This window comes from Podarcis gaigeae, assembly GCF_964106915.1.
Source record: "Podarcis gaigeae genome assembly, chromosome: 14".
Taxonomy (NCBI): Eukaryota; Metazoa; Chordata; class Lepidosauria; order Squamata; family Lacertidae; genus Podarcis; species Podarcis gaigeae.
The window spans coordinates 16,367,558-16,385,249 of NC_139690.1; the positions used below are offsets into that span (position 1 = coordinate 16,367,558).

At 45.9% G+C, this 17,692-nt stretch overlaps 1 protein-coding gene across 2 annotated transcripts in view; it reads left to right on the forward strand.

Annotated features, from left to right (window-relative positions):
- The window catches only part of ADAMTSL3 (ADAMTS like 3), a 283,528-nt gene that overhangs the window by 190,469 nt on the left and 75,367 nt on the right, over positions 1–17,692 (forward strand). For both annotated transcript variants that reach the window (XM_083712399.1, XM_083712400.1), the window contains 3 exons: positions 2,415–2,526; positions 5,006–5,144; positions 10,995–11,045. In XM_083712399.1, coding sequence (XP_083568525.1) covers positions 2,415–2,526; positions 5,006–5,144; positions 10,995–11,045 — 302 coding nt within the window. The remainder of the gene's footprint in view (positions 1–2,414; positions 2,527–5,005; positions 5,145–10,994; positions 11,046–17,692) is intronic.

Below are 17,692 nucleotides of genomic sequence, written 5' to 3' on the forward strand. Positions count from 1 at the left end.
CAACTCTTTAAAGAGTCTTTTTCCCCACCTGCTTTAAATCCAGTAAGCAAGTAGCATGGCAAGCTTCCTTGGGCAAGAAGGAGGACAACCACTGAAGAGGTTTTGCCCTTTGTAACTACCTCCTAAGCTTCAGAAAATGAGGCAATATCAAAGGAGGGCAAAGAAGATGTTGATATGGGAGCAGCTGTTCTCTTGACTGATAAAAGGTAAAGGGACCCCTGACCATTAGGTCCAGTCGTGACCGACTCTGGGGTTGCGGCACTCATCTCACTTTATTGGCCGAGGGAGCCGGCGTACAGCTTCTGGGTCATGTGGCCAGCATGACTAAGCCGCTTCTGGCGAACCAGAGCAGCGCACGGAAACGCCGTTTACCTTCCCGCCGGAGCGGCCCCTATTTATCTACTTGCACTTTGACATGCTTTCGAACTGCTAGGGTGGCAGGAGCAGAGACTGAGCAATGGGAGCTCCCCCCGTTGTGGGGATTTGAACCGCCAACCTTCTGATCGGCAAGTCCTAGGTTCTGTGGTTTAACCCACAGCGCCACCCGCGTCCCTTCTCCTCTTGACTAATAGGTTGCTTTAATTTTACTCCAGCCCTGCCTTAAAGGAACTCAGAGGAGCCAGTGGTGGAGCAAGCCGATCAGGCACCTGGGGTGGTGTGTGTGTCCTACGCCCAGGGGTGGGGCCAGCCACCCGTGGGGGCGGGGCGAGCCGGAGCAGGACGCTCCATGGGGCCTCCAAGGAGTCTGCCTGCTTCCTCCCACTCAGCCACCCTACAGCTGAGGGGGAGGCAGCGGGCAGACCGTTTGGGGCAGCGCGAAGCCTGTGGGTGCCCAAGCCACCGCGTCACTCCCAGGAGAGACACGTGGCTCAGGTTCTCTGCAGGCCGCACAATGAGTGCTGCCTGGCATTTTGTCACCCCCTTCAGTGGTGACACCCGGGGCGAACTGCCCCCACCGTCCCCCCCCTTCCTTCGTCCCTGAGAGGAGCATACAAGGTTCAACTGCCCCTTTTGTCCTCACCACAATCTTAAAAGGTAGGGTTGGTAAAGAGAGAAGAACCGTGACAAGGTCACAAAATGAGATTCAGCCCTAGGTGTTTGCAACCTTAGCCCAACACTCTAATACTAATAGAGCCCAACACTCTAATACACAACAGCTCCTAATCATGGGGGTATCCAGTTCATATGAAGCCCTTCTCCAAGGGTGCAGAACCATGGGTTCCTGTGCAGTTGGGTGCCAGCAAAGGAGCATTCTGTGGTCATCTGTGCCACAGAATGACCGCTCCCTGCTTAAAACGCGTGGACGCGTGCAGCCCCTAGATCTGGAGCAGCTCCAACAGCATAGGCTTGGCTTTGCCTTCCCTCAGGTGGGATACCTGGAGGTCTCCGCCTACCTCAGTCAGTTGTCCAATCCCACTGTTGCCAAGGAGACCAGGCCAGGTAGGGGAGGGATTACCTGCCCACACAATAGAGGGAGGATCTTACCTGGGAATCCTCACTTGGCTCCAGAGCTTCTCCCACCCTACCCACCCTCAGTTAATGTCTTATTTTGCAGGTTAATTTTTCCTCACAGGTTTTGCAGGTTAACTTTTCTTCACAGGTATGCGGGCGCTGCTACGTTAAGGTCGCTGTTAAAGGGCCGGAAAGGAATTTCCCTGCATTGGCAGGTTTCGCCTTTCTCGTAGCAAAACGTCACAACTTTGGCGGTATCAGGCCTTGGGTGGAATCCTTTAGTCCATCTTCCTCTTTGCGGCGGCGATACCAGGGTTCCCCGTTAAAGGGGTTTTCTGAAAGGAGGCTTTGACCGTACGCCAAAAGGTCGTCATTGCTCTCCCCTGCGGCGGCAGCGTTACGGGGGCAGCTATCTCTGCTTGAACATATGTTCTCCAGAGCCGGCCCCTCTCCCCCACACACTGGATAACCCTGATGCTCCCTAGGTCCCCGGCTGGGGACTGGGGAGGGAGAACGCCCAATGCCTGAGCCAAGGTCTACCCACACTTGAAATTTAATAAAGTTGTGGCCAATTTAATCCCATAGCATGTTGTCTTGAGTCATTATTCCACATGACGGGGGGCCGCTCGGGATCTGGGGACTCCGCCTGTCCATGCAATGGAGGCAGACGTGGCAAAGAGATATGGCGCCACTGATAACCTGTGAACTGGGGCCGTGATGCTGACCTAAACGGCAGAAGATAACAGTGCCTGATAAGCAAAACCCTTTTCTGCTTTAAATTATAGTACTCCAGATTTCCTGCTTGTAATGTTTCTAAATTCCCCCTTGCCTTTTTTTTTTTTTTTTTTTTTTTTTTTGCCACGGCGCTTTCCGCGCTACGCTTTGCGCATGAATTATTCTGTGACAGGCCATAGAGCACTGGCCCTCGGTATACAAATATGTTGTAATGGGACTCTCTCTAGGCCAGGTATGCTGCCCCCAAAGACAGTGTGGTTCAATTCTTCTTCTACCAACCCATAAGTCATCAGTGGAGACAGACAGAGTTCTTCCCCTGCACTGTGACATGTGGAGGAGGTGAGTAACGGATATGGCTTGGGAGTGTGTACAGCTGTGATTTTAAGTGGTGGATTTACAGCTTTCTAGCTGTATATATATTTTTTTAATGCTATAAATTCATGCTGGGTTGTAACACTGAGCTCCTCCCTGTTTGCAGTGCAGAAGGCCAACATTTGCAGCTAGTTTAGTATATGCTGATGTTTTCGGTGTAGCTACCAGGGCTCTTTTTCAGCCGGAACTCAGTTCCAGCCCCTCTCAGGTGGGAACCAATGCCATTATAAAAGGGAGGCATTCGTGGTGAGTTCCGGCACCTCTTTTTCTAGAAAAATAGCACTGGTAGCTACTATTTATAAAAAAAATCAAGTCTCATGTTTCAAAGGCACACTGGAAATGTAGCTAGTGTTTTGGGGAAGGCATAGTAAGCATTTAATTTTACACAGTGTGCTTCAGAGTGCTTTTCAGTAGTCTTTATGATAGCTTTAAAAGACCAGCAGGTATTTGTATTTCTGTACCATAGATGGGGGTAAGGTGAAGCAGAGGTAGCAGTAGTTTGTCTGCGGCAGAACTCTGCATTCACCACAAGGTACAGTGCTACCTTGGTTCTCAAACTTAATCCGTTCCACTCCTGAAACCGTTTGAAAACCAAGGCATGGCTTCCGATTAGCTGCAGGAGCTTTCTGCACTCAATCAGAAGCCGCAGAAGCCGCGTCAGATGTTTGGCTTCCAAAAAAGTCTGTAAACCGGAACACTTACTTTCAGGTTTGCGGCGTTTGGGAGCCAATTTGTTCAACAGCTAAGCCATTCGGGAATGAAGGTACCACTGTAGTGTTTGGTTTATTTAATAGGAAATTGTGTGTCGCTTAACTGTACATAAAACCTCTAAGCGGTTTACGAAGAATATAAAAATACACATCAGCATTGTCAATAAAAATCAGCGTTAAAGACAAATTCATTTGGAAAACAAGTTGATTTAAAACAAAAGTTTAAAACAGGCACCCCTAAACTCGACCCTCCAAACAGTTCCCATCATCCCTGACCACTGGTCCTGTTAGCTAGGGATGATGGGAGTTGTAGTCCCAAAACATCTGGAGGGCCGAGTTTGGGGATGTCTGGTTTAAAATGTAAGCTGAAATTGCAAATTAAAATACACAACAGCGTTCCATGTCTGGCTAGGATTAGAGTTGTGGTGCACAGAGGGCTATAGAGGGAAATGGAAGGCAGGGCATTTCCATTCCACGAACTTCATTACAGTTATAGAAGGAAATTTAGGATGCTAGCCAATACCTTTTTTAAAAAAAGCAGTGGTGACTGATCAAGGTACTGTTGCAGGCAAGGGAACAGGATAATTGTGCAAAATGTCCTCTCCCTGGTCCTTCTGAGTTACTGCTGCAGCTGCTGCTGCTCTTTAATGGATCTTCAGGGACCATAAAGGCTTGTCCGTCACAAGTGTGCCACAGACTTTGCAAATCTGCTCATCTGTCCAAAGGTTTGCGACCTTTCCAGCGTTGAGTGTTTGGCCTGCGTGCCGTAGTTGGCGCAAGTGGGGTCGATAACAGGCAGCCGGGTTTTTTTTTTGAAACTCGCATCGCTGTTGGCTGAGAGAGCGCTGGCCTCAGCCAATTGAAATGAGTCCTCTTGAGTCATTGGGTTCAGCTGCTGAGGAGTTATGAAATGTTTATGAACATTCCCAGCCCTCGGAAGGTTTGAAGGTTGTCATCGCACAAGGCCATACAGGCACACGGGGATGTGTGCTGTTGGAGGGGAGAGGTGCAGCAAGAAAAGATGGAGTTACCAAAGTGTTAGCTGACCGATGGAGAGTATGCGAGAATATTTGCATGTGCATGGAAGAGGGATGCGAATGTACTTCGCAAATAGTGTGTATGTTCACAGTGGGCATTACGAGTGAAGGTGAGAAGTATGGAGTTGGGGGCACATGTGAGAGTGGAGGAGGAAGGGTCACAGAACACACAAATCTATCTATACAGTGGTACCTTGGGTTACATACGCTTCAGGTTACAGACTCTGCTAACCCAGAAATAGTACCTCGGGTTAAGAACTTTGCTTCAGGATGAGAACAGAAATCGTGCTCCGGCGGCGCGGCGGCAGCAGGAAGCCCCATTAGCTAAAGTGGTGCTTCAGGTTAAGAACAGTTTCAGGTTAAGAACGGACCTCCTGAACGAATTAAGTACTTAACCCAAGGTACCACTGTATATCCTTGGTTGCTGAACACCTTGGAACTGGTACGTTTCGGCTCCCGAACAATTGAAAACCAGAAATGAGTGTTCGGGTTTTCAAACGATTTTCGGAAGCCGAATGTCCAGCGTGGTTTCTGATTGGCTGCAGGACGCTCCTGCAGCCAATCAGAAGCCGCGCTTTGGTTTTTGAACAGTTCCGGGTGTCAAATGGACTCCCGGAACACATTCTGTTCGAGAACCAAGGTACGACTGTATGTTGGTTTCCACTGAAATCCAATGCATATTCCTCTTCCCCAATGTAGGTTACCAGCTGAACTCTGCAGAGTGTGTGGATATCCGTTCAAAGCGCGTGGTGCCAGATCAGTACTGCCACTACTATCCTGAAAATAAGAAACCAAAGCCTAAGCTGAAGGAATGCAATATGGATCCCTGCCCTTCAAGGTTTGTATTGCCAATTTATAAATGGATGGGTGGATCCCAGTCGGTGCACTGGGGAGCCTGTGTCAGTAGTGGAGGGAAGGTTTTGCTTTTCAGTGAAGAAAGGAATAGTGACCAGCACCAGTATTATTTTTGCACACACCCCTGTGAATCGGTTCATTTGATTGAGTGGGTGCTGTGATTCTGTCTGTATAACTTGGAAATTGAACTTACTATTCTTGGGCAGGGGTAACCCTCCAGATGCTTCAGGGCTGCAAGTCCCATCCTCCCTGATCACTGGCTGTGCTTGCTGGGGCTGATGGGAGTTGTAGTTCGGCAGCATTTGGAAGGCACCCTATTCACCGCTGCTGTTCTTGAACAAGAAGGGCTGAGCCAAAAGTTCTTGTCATCATTGGTAGGCGAAGATTATATATGCACAAATTTATTTGTATTTGGAACGTATTTGTCCAAACTATAGTGGCCCATGAATCAATGTATATTTAAGGGAAACAATAAGTTCTTCCATTTACATAGACGTTATATAGTTCTGTAATCTTAATTATAATTTTTGTAATAATCGTTTAGGGTTGCCATATTTCAAAGAGCAAAAAAAGAGGATGCCATGACAGCCATTCAGAGCAGATGAATGCAATTTGCCCCAATTTTTACCCCTGAAAAAGAGGAGACATGGCAACCCTATTTATTGTTGTCTTTTTAAAATGGTTTATGTATTCTTTTTCTTTCTTTTTCTTTTAACTCGTAATATTCTTAATTTTTTCAAAAGATGGAAATTAGACTCCAAAATTAAGAAGGCTAAATAGTTTATCTGATTTGGAGTTGGATAGATAAAGCTAACTCTCTTATACGGAATAGTCATGCAAGTGCGGAGGAGGAAGGGGTATCCATATTTTTCACAAACAGAGCAATTTTTGTGCATTGTATGTCTGTTTCTCTGACACTGGCTGCCTGAGTGGAAGTGTTTCAGCTTTTACCACATTCTGGAACTCGTCTTCCTTAGACTTGGGAAAATTTGCTTGATTTGGAGGCAAATTAGAAACTTTTGCTGCCTATGAACGCTGGAGAAAAGGCGAAATACTTTGAATTTTGTTTTAATTACTGGGATTAAAGTTGGTGATTATATATGGATTTTGGGGAAGAAGAAGAAGAAAACAGACTGACTCATGGTTTGATGATAGATATTTCTGGAATGCTACGTGTGAAACGAAGGGAGCATTGGCTAACATGCAAGAAGCCAGAGTAACTCATTATTTGGAAGCTTTCATTGAATTAAGCAAAGGGTGTAAAGAATTGCAGCAACGCTTTCACTAGCTCCGGATGTTTCCAAGAGAATGCAGAGCCAGCTGGAGAAAATGTTAGCCAAACAATTAAGAAAGTGGTCAGTTCATTCTGCCTTCGCTTTAACATTTTTCACCTGTGAAGCACAGCTTTCAGGTAATACGGATATCAAAGGTCTACTGATTCCATTCAGAATCAATACGTGAGGAGGGTATTCTTTGTACAAAACAGAACACCACCTTTCTTGTTATGATCCAAAGCTAGTCTGTCAAAGTTGTCATCTTCACTGAATACCAGGATGGTAACATTATTAAAGGATAAAATTATTCTATGGAAATAGCCAGAAGCTTTCAAAGTTAGCACTGATTTATATCCCAGACAGTGACTGAGTTAAATCAGTCACTAAGTGAACCGCTGTGATAGGATCCTCATGTGAATTTTTTTATTCTTATTTTTTGTTAATGCAGGCGGAATAGTAAGCTTTGGAAGTGGTTAGGCAGCATATTTTGGATTTAGATGTTCATGACTTGTTGGCAGAGATTAATCCTCAAAGAACATTGCCCTCCTCCCTAAGCCACTATATATAACAAAACTTACATACTTGACCTAGCTAGTTTTCTAGTTGTGGTTTTTGTCTATTATAAATGAATGAGTCAAATCCCATATGGCTGACTGGCAACACAACTTAGAATAAACGGTGAATGGAAAATGTCAGATTGTAGGGGGCTTTCAATTTTGTTGTTAAAGAGTTGAGTTAAATTATAAATGGGTGGGAGCTTGTCTTTTCTGTATTGAATGCTATAGGGTTTTTTTAATATAGTATTATTGTTGCAAAAGGCATTGGATATTGCACTGGATTGTGTTTGCTTACATCATAATTTGTATGATGTACTATTATATGACTATATAATTATATTATATCTGAAGAAGTGTGCATGTACACGAAAGCTCATACCAATAACAAACTTAGTTGGTCTCTAAGGTGCTACTGGGAGGAATTTTTAAATTTTGTTTTGACTATGGCAAACCAACACGGCTACCTACCTGTAACTATTATATGACTGATAGCCTTTGGTTAAGCCAAGAGTAACCAACCTGGTATCTCGGAGACATTTGGGACAACAACTCCCATCAGCCCCAGACAACATGCCCTAGAGTCAAGGATGAGAGAGTTGTAGCCTATTATTATTATTATTATTATTATTATTATTATTATTATTATTAATATGCCACCCATCTGACAGGGTTTTCCCAGCCACAAAATATTAAAAACACAATAAAACCCCAACCATTAAAAGCTTTCCTGAACAGGGCTGCCTTCAGATGTCTTCTAAAACTCAGATAGTTTATTTCCTTGACATCTGATGGGAGGGCGTTCAACATGGCGGGTGCCACTACCGAGAAGGCCCTCTGCTTGGTTCCCTGTATCACCATTTCTGGAAGTTACCATGTTGACTGTCCCCAGACTAAACAATGAAGATCTGTAGGGCTGGGCTGTGGGCTGCTGCCTGAGGTGAGTTGGGAGTCAGAAGCTGCATGTCGATCCAAGAATCAGGGTCAAAAAACAAGCCAGATTTCAGCACCAAATGATAACCAGGATTACAGGGGCACTTGGAGCTCAGAAAGACCTTGTGCTCACACAAGGCTCAACTTAAAAAAAAAAAAAAGCCCTCCTTTCCCAAAACAACCCACTGACCAGCCTGGGTGGGTAGAGTCAGTCTGCAGGCATAGGCAAACTCGGCCCTCCAGATGTTTTGGGACTACAACTCCCATGGTCCCTAGCTAACAGGACCAGTGGTCAGGGATGATGGGAATTGTAGTCCCAAAACATATGGAGAGCCAAGTTTGCCTGTGCCTGGTCCAGGGTCTGAAGATACTTTACTGTTGTAGTTCAGCAGTTTACCACACAGGGCAGCTGCACACAGATGTAGTAGCTCTTGACAATGGCAATGTTTCTGGAATTTCTCTGAGCATGTCACATACATGCACAAACTGCATCTAGTGCATCCTTAACTCCCACCGTCTGCTCAGGATAATATGAATGTCCAGCTCCAAGAGGCATAGAGTGATGAGTGCATCCAATATCGTTGCTTGGGATTCCTTAAATTTTTTTAAAAGGCACACATCAACCCCTCTGAAGTCACACCAGTGGCCCCCAGTTTGGGAATCATTGATCTACCTGAAGCCAGCATCTCACATGCATTCCTTTCCTTTTAGACACTCATCAGTCAACGCTTTCATTTTTTCCCCCTTAAGGGTTACAGGCTCCAGTGAAACAAAATGAATGCAATGCAAAAGGAAAGGAAAGATGCTTGTGGTGCAAAGACCAAACGGTGCCGTTGCCAAGTTCCTAAAGGCTGCTGCTGCAGCGTACATAGACCATATTGAGTTGCACAATGACATTTAAGGCACGCTGGCTGTTGGATCGTCTGGTGCTGTTTCCTGGCTCTGCTAAAGTATCTTAAAATAACACTACAGTATCTAGCCCAGAACCTCACATTAAAATGCCAGCTGGCAGACCTGGAGATATATCCAAAGGAGAAAAAGGAAACGCTCTCGGTGGATTTCATTTCCTATAACTAAACTGTCCTGTTTCCTCTAATCCCAGCCGAACGTAATCATCGATAGCGACCCCCTCGGAAGCATAGATGCTCAAAGCTCACCAGGCCTGTTTCTGCAGACCCACTCTGGCAAAACTTAGATCATAAAAGGTTACAGAACCTTCTGGAAGTAGGTTGGGAGCTTTATAAGTAGGGGGGAACATGTAATTCGAGTACTTTCCATTAATATCAGCGCTATAAAAGCAAAGGCGCTAAGATGCTATGGGGTGAATGTTCTGCTTTGTTTCTCGTTCCTCCTCCTTGTGGGTGTCAGGGCCCAGCCTGGGTTGTGGGCAGGTTGGCCCAAATCCATAGCTGTAGTCTATGCTCTCCCATTGAGGCCCCAGAGGTCAGTTGCTGGAGGTGGAGATGAGGTCTTGAGCTGGAGTAGCTGGCAGAGGCTACTTCTTTCTTGACCAGTAGGGTAGACATGTGACCTACTTGTTATGTACTGAGTTGAATAGGATTCAGAGTGCAGCAGTCTGATTGGTCCTAGAACAATGCAGCAGTCTGATTGGTCTGCAGGAGCCACCCAATCCAGCTCCAGATGAAAGTGAATCCACAACCTGATTGGTCTACAGGAGAATTCCGGAATTAGCCAATCACGTGCAGCCCATTGTGTAAATAATGTATATAAAGCAGATACTTTGGGGGAACATTCATTTTCCTCCTCCTACTATGAGCTGAATAAAGAGCATGAAATCCACTCTCGACTCCGAGTATATTTCATTAATAGAGGACAGTCTTCTATTTGAAGAGCTGGCAGAGGGCAGCACTCACTCTGTTTGAAGAGCTGTCCTGGTCCATTCTTGACTTAAGGATCAAGAAACCCTCAGAAGGGAGAGCAAGAGGAACAGTGAAATAGTTGTCTATTAACAGTTCACAGCAATGGACAGCAGACTGAGCAGAGCACTCGGTCTTCTGCCCTGAGGGTTGAGATGAATTGCATTTCTGTTTAAGTTGTGCTTCTCATTTCCACATTTGCATATAATAAGCTCATGCCATTTGTATGCAGATATGTGTTCATTTTTGTCCTCTTTGGGTACTGCATTTTCTCTTTTCTGGCATAGAGTAGATTGCCACCATTTTGACCTGAAAATGGCAGGAGGTTATGTTCCTACATCTTATCCCAGGCCTGTGCAGTCTTGAGGTTTTGCACATTCCTGTTTTCTGTCCTCAAAGAAGGCTTTGATGCTTGATCGTCTGCAGTTCCTGATAGCCTAGGATTAATACAGGGTAGATTACAGAGACTGGGGATGGATCTACAAACAGGAAAAAAACAACGCTATAAAGAAGTCATAAATGAAATCGTCATAACAAAAGGAAAAAAACCTATGTAAAATCGCGTAGAAAAGTTTTGTGCTCTACAGTGCCATCTGGTGTTGCATGTTTATAATGCACTTAAAATGCTGGGGGTTTTGTGTTTTTGTTTTTTTACTAATGTAGCTTAGTCCTGGGAGAACAGCTCCCTGCCCCAAAGGGCATACAGTCTGAAAACAGCAAGGGAGGCAACAGAGTAAGAGAAGAATTATGTGATTATTTCAGATAGCACATACTTAGTCTTAGTTACAGTAGGATGTTGAGGGTGGCAAGTTATCTTGTTTGTGGGTTTGCAGTGCATATGGCACACACAGCTCTATCCTTCATTATCTTGTTGCTGCTCCCAGCTTTCACTGCCTGAGGTTGCTACTTCACTTTGCCTAATGGTAGGGCTGGTCTTGCCTTGGACTGCTAGAAACTTGGCAGCAGAGCTTTGGTTTTGGGATCTTTCACAGGAATTGCATAGAAGCTTGAGAACAAACCGGTTCAGTTGATAAGATCTGAATGGGTTCAATAGGTAGCACGAGGGATACCCACCTCACAAACTAGTTGTTTCCAGAAATTCTGATGGGTGTTCAAATGAATATATTCATGACACAAAGAAAAGCCTATCCTGGTGTTCCGCAAATAACTTTGCAAATGCTTGTCTTGTTCACAGTGACGGATTCAAAGAAATCATGCCTTACGACCACTTCCAGCCACTTCCTCGGTATGTATGGCCTCTGTTGAGATTAGCCTTCCATTAATAATATAATACAGTGTACCGTACTTTTCCGTGTATAAGACAAGGGATTTTTACTCAAAAATGATGTTAAAAAACGGGGGTTGTCTTATACACAGATAGTGCGGGGGGGGGACACGGGCGATTGGTCGCAGGCGTGAGTAGGAGCTTGTCAGTGGCGATTTTGTGGGTGATTGGTGGCTGCTTTGGATTGGTTGCTGCTTCGGAAAAATTGGGTGGGTGATTGGTTGCTGTGGCAAAGGTTGCTCTGGATTGGCTACCACTTCGGCGATTGGGCGTGTGATTACCGTCTGCTGTTTTTGAGCGGGCAGACGCATGTTGTCATTGGCGACATGAGTGATTGTCAGCATTTCTCAGTTGGGTTAGTGATTTTCGGCATCCCCTCCCCCAAAGAAAGCTCAACAACTCTGGGCAATCCCCCCCCCCCATTTTCTTAAATTTGAGTCCCCCAAAATAGCATTTGGGGCGTGTTATGCACGGAAAAATACGGTAATTAGTTTGTATCATATGTTCAGATGTCTGCCTACCCAAGATGAAGACTAGCAGTAACTGTTTGCCATAGATGGCATGACTGAGCTTGACAGCCCATGACGTTGAGTTCTTGAGATAAGTGCGCACCAAAGCACATGGCACTTAAAGAGCGCGACCTGCCACTAATGCACTTTCCCGCTTCAAGTGCATGGGCTCCATTAGTAAGTTATGTGCAAGATAGCAATTGTTGAGGATAGTGTATCAATCAGCTAAATAAAGCCAAGTCCTAGCAAAGGGATTTAAAAAACCAACACTCCAGACTCAACACTGCAGATGTGTTCAGTGAGACCAAGCCTGGAGAGGGTTGATGGACAGAGGGCGTTCCAAACCACCATCACTCTCAGAGAATTTAAGGTAGTATGATTCTTCATTGCCAAGGAGTTTGTGGACTCCTCTCACTGTTCTCTCTGTTTATGGGTTTTGTGGGGTTTTCCAACACTTGTGACAAGGGACGCAGGTGGTGCTGTGTGTTAAACCACAGAGCCTAGTGCTTGCCGATCGGAAGGTCGGTGGTTCAAATCCCTGTAACGGGGGGAGCTCCTGTTGCTCGGTCCCTGCTCCTGCCAACCTAGCAGTTCAAAAGCACGTCAAAGTGCAAGTAGATAAATAGGTACCGCTCCGGTGGGAAGGTAAGCGGCGTTTCCGTGCGCTGCTCTGGTTCACCAGAAGTGGCTTAGTTATGCTGGCCACATGACATGTACGCCGGCTCCCTCGGCCAATAAAGCGAGATGAGCGCTGCAACCTCAGAGTCATCCGTGACTGGACCTAATGGTCAGGGGTCCCTTTACCTTTACCAACACTTGTGATAACAGCCATAAAGACTAAATGAAGAAACAAATACCTCGTCCCCAAATGTTGCAGTGCTGGAAATATTAGGTTTGGTTAAGTGCGGGGAATTTTTGTCTTTCCAGATGTTGCTGAACTTCAACTCCCATCAGCCCTAGCAAGCATCGCCAATGGCTAGGAATGATGGGAGTCATAGTTAGTAACATCTGGAGGCTCCCAACACTTGACCTAAGATGTGCCTATTTGTTTATTTGGGCCCCACCTATATTATGGGTAAGGGTTGAGCATCGCGAAAACCTGCATAACCTTTGAACAAGCAGTAGTTGGAGGAGTGTGCATGCCTCTGTTGGCAAATGCATACTCATATAAAGCACTCATTTGAACTGTGTTGTCTGAAACGAGCTCAGGAATATTTTAATGACCCAACCATGTAGGCAGAGACCGACTTGTATGGCTTTTTCCACCTATCAGCAAATAAGCAGCTCTCATGTGACTGAGAGAATATCAGAATGCCTTTTTTTCCACTTTCCAGCCTAAGGCACACTTAATTTTTCTCTTCATTGGGGATGGAGATGTGGCTCTCCAGATGTTGCTGGACTTCCAACTCCCATCAGCAATATGACAACATGACCAGTAGTTGAGGATAATGGGAGTTGTTATTGGTAACCTCTCAGTTGGACTACTACAGTATGCTGTATGTACCTTTGGGGTTGGTCTGGAGGCTGCAGCTGGTGCAGAATGTGTCAGCTGGATTGCTTGTAGGGGCAAACTATCACCAGCATATAACATCTTGCTCGTGGGATTTGCACTGATTGCCAGTCTGCTATTGGGCCAAATTCAAGATGTTGGTATGAATATACAACTCCTTGTACAGCTCAAGTTAATTGAGCAACCACCTTAAACCTTCTATTCCCAATAGATCCCTGAAGTCTGCAGGAAATTTTATTCTACAAGTTCCAAAGATCTCAGAAGCCCACTCTAAAATACCTCTGAGCAGGGCTTTTAGCATGGTGGCCCCTTTCTTGTGGAATAGTATACCTGTTGTGATACAATAGGCACCCAGTTCCTGCCGTTTCCAGCAATAATTGAAGACAGTTCCTCCCAGCTGAATAAATGGTTCTTTGCCCTGAGTGTCTATTTTGCATTGTTTTAGTTTTGTTTTAAATGTACCAGCTGGGTTTTCCTGTTTTTATTGTACATTATCTTGAGATGACTGTGTAGGTGATAGATAAAGATAGCACAAATAATAACATCAAAGAGCATCTGTAGGTTGCCCATCTCTGTCCTACATGGTGACCCATTAAGTTTTATCCTGTATCGAGTTCACTACAGCTCCAAGCCAGCTCCAAGGATCAGGTTTCTAGAGTTGAGTGTAGGTTATACTACTGTGGCTTCTTCCTTCCTCTACTGACACATATCACTCTTCTGATTCAAGTATTGATTCTCCACTATCACCTTCTGTGCTTCGAGCAAACTTGGTGGAGGGTTACATTCCCCCCCACAAAGTGCCCACTAAGTTTATCAATTTCAGCATGGACTCAGCACCTTCTCTTAAACAAATAATAATGTTTGTTTCTTTGGGCTTTAGCTGAACAGAAACAGTGGCTTTGTTGTTGCTGTAGGGGCCAACCAGTCTGCACTCTGCACAGCCAGCTTGGGTGGTGGACAGGAAGTAGCTTTTGGGCTGTTGCAACGGGTAGCCAATCAGTACCCTGCACAGTCAGAATCAAAGGAACCAGTCGCTCCTGGACTCAGTTTCACTTTGAAAGTTCTGCCCCTGAAGGAGTGGCTAGAGATTTATGGGAGATTCACTCCTCTGCCCTTAACATTCCGACTTGAGCTCTTTCCTCCAACCCTTGCGATGCAGAGAATAGGAAGTCGTCCCCCCCCCCCCCGATGCATGGGTTTCCTTGTATGGACTCTGTGGCACCTGCTGTGTTCACACACAGCAGAAGTTAACACAAGGCGCTTAACCCGAGCTTGGCAGGGAAGTAGTAGAGCACATGCGCTGCATGCAGACAGTCACAGGTTATTCCCCAACATCTTGGCTGGGAGGCGCGCTCACAAACACCCCAAAACCCTGGAGAGGCTCTGCCAATCATCGTAGACATCTGTGAGCTAAATGGACCACTGCCCTGACTTGGTTAAAGGTAGCTTCCTGTGACTTCGCTCGCTGTTTCTTGAGCACCAGTCATCTATAAATAGTAGGGCCATATGCAAGCTTCCTTTATGACCGTCTAGTGCACTGTGTTGCCTTCGTTAGTCAAATGAGAAGCCTGGGGCAGAGAGCGGTGGGAGTCCAATGAGCTGAGCTGTGGCTCAAGTTGTAAATGCACTCCCGGACTGTTTTAACAGATGGAGCAATCTTTTGAAAGAAGGAGGTGGGAAATCACCAGGATAAATGTTCCCCCACCTCTGCACACACACACACACCCTACCTTTGAAGGCTTTTGGAATGGCTCCCGCATAGTTCAGGCTTGCAGGAGTGTTGAGGGATCCCTTGACAGACGCAGACTCTGGAAAGTATCTATCAAACTGCCTGGCCCACTAGGCCCCTTGTCCCACCTGGAACTGACTCCTAGGAATATGGGACGAGGGAGTGTATTTTAAATTGCTGAGATAAAGAAAAACAGCTGTAAAAATGTACGCCATAAACACTTCCTGCAGCTAGCATCACATAAGGCGCTTTTGCATTGTGGCATATACAAATCCGTGGACCGCTAATCTCACTCGACAGTTAAATGTACTTTACATCCCGATGATTATTATTTTAAAAACAAGTAACTTTTTAGCACTTAATGCAGTGCTTTAAAGTGTTCAGCGTGCTGCTTGTGCACCACCCCAGACAACAGCAATGTGTGCAAATGGCTGTCAAAAAGCATTTTCCATCAGTTCTCCAAATGAGTAAGCTAGAAAGTGAAACTCTGCAAAATAGGTCTCTATTATTGTTCCCACATGGCAGGTGGAGCAGGAAGGGGAGGCACTGGAGCTGAAAGAAGGGGGTCTGGCTAAGGGGGACTTTTCCAAGTCTGAGATCCACATTCCCTTGTGGGCAACCTTTTTTTTTGGGGGGGGGGGTCTCATGCCAGTGGTTAGAGGGACCATAGCAAGAGAGAGTGGGACAACTGCATGGAAGCCACAGATTTCTCAACACATTAGGACAGGGAAGGGCAACCTGTGGCCTACTAGACATTGTTGAATGCCAACTCCCATCAGGCCCTGCCAGCATGGCCAATGGCCAGGAATGATGGGAGTTCGATCCAAACAACATCTGGAGGGAGTCATGTTCCCCACCCCTGCATTAAGACAAGGTGATTGCTCATGTTGTCACAACATTGTGGTGGTTGTTTAGATTTATGCAGTAATGTGTTTTCAGTGTATGCTTCGAAATGTAATTATTAGCAACATGACGGGACATACTAAGGGCTGCTGTCAGCACTCAGTACCCTTTGGGCAGCTCCTGGGGCCAGACTGCCAAGCAGGGCCCACAGATGCTGGTGTTTGCCTTAGCTTCACTGTGCCACCTGCTTAGGTCTTCCCATTCGTGAGTTTGTGTGGTGGCTGGGCCTGCAAATCCACCCACCATTTTGTCTCAGTGTCAGGCCTATGCCCCTATAAAGCCCTGCCGCATTGCTCTCAGACACAGCTGGGGTTGCTTGTATTCTTGGCCTGGGCTTCTAAAGGCAGTCCTGAACCATCACCTTGGTCCTTGTCCAAGGTCCTGAGGTCTCCTTGCTTTGCCTCCTGCCCTGTTCTAGAGCCTGGGCCTGCTGACCTCCCTCTGGTTTGATGACTACCTTCTCCAGGTGGTCGACACCGCTGTGGATCAGGACTGAGCCAGCCCTTTACATGCTTACATTTGTGAAAATGTGCACACAGGAACGTTCTGTTGGGGACCAGGAATTGCTGTGGTGCAGAACTGTGCATTACGGATTGAATCCAGCTAACATAGTAGACCTGTTGAAATTAATGGACCCAAGCTAGGTGTGTCCATTAATTTCAATGAGTATTCATCTGTATCAATGTATTCATTGATACAGATACCAGGGCAGGGTACAAAGCATTAAAACAGCCATGACCGCAAACAACAATAAACCATAAAACAGCTCATCAAACTAAAAGGGCAGCTTAAAAATCAACAGAGCAGGTTAGCCAGTCAGTCAAATAAAACCTTTGCCAAATATGGCTTAACCTGGCACCAAATGGATAATGCCCATGCCAGTGACTTAGAAATGTGTGTTCGAAGAAGGATGGGGTTGCTGCCCCAAATGACAGCCCTGTGTTAACATCTCCACTTCTCCCTCCATGATGTGCAAGGTACCTTACCCTATTTCCTGATTTCATCACTCTGTGCCTTTGCTTGCTTGCTTGCTTGAACAAGCTAAAGACCACCTTTCTGCTAAAGCTCCCTCCGCAGTCAGTGGAAGAGTCCAACAGAACAATTTATAATTAACAAACCAGCATCGCTTACCAATTAAAGGTGTACACCAGCAATAAGAAACCAGAGCAAAGCAAGTAAAAATGCAGACTAAAATCCCAGGAGAATAAAAGCATCCCAGGGTGACAGCCAGTGTTAGTCCTACTCTGAGCAGACCCAGTGAAATTAATGGGTATGACTAACTTATGTCCATTGACTTCAGTGGGTCTACTCTGCGTATTAGATACAACCCCCAATGTCCTTGTGGACCACACTGCACAGCTCAGACACTGTTGCTGAACAGAGGTAGACTTCCCTACTTATTCCCTATTTTGCTGGCTTCCTGCCACTGATGGAGCCGGGGCAAGTCACAGCGTAATGGTGTTAGGTCCAAGGTCACACTGCAGTGGGGGGGGGGCACTCACAATGGGGCTGGGTTTTTTCCAGCAGCAACCCCCTGGGATTTTTCCAATCATGCGCTTCTGTTCCACAGCTCCCTGTTGAACACCCCCTACAGAATTTTGCTCCTGTGCAACACGTTGAGTGGCCTTTTTGCTACTACGCTGTGCTAGCTCTCGCAGTAGATTAGCTCTGGAACTAGACATCCTTTAGTGTGTTATATATTACATCAATCGTTCCTTTGGGTTAAGCGGCATGAAAGGAGAGCAGCAGATGAGCACATTTATCAGGGGCGATGGTGAAATCATTAGCTATCTGCTTCATGCTGCCTGGTTTTGATCATGTAAGTTTGGTTTAAATGTCAACGCTCGGCGTACAATAAGTTTCACGTTCGGTTTGTGTATAAGGTGATTAATTTGCTCTGAGCGGGAAGTTGCGTGAATTATTTCAGGCAGGGAGCATTCTTGAGTCACCTCCTGCA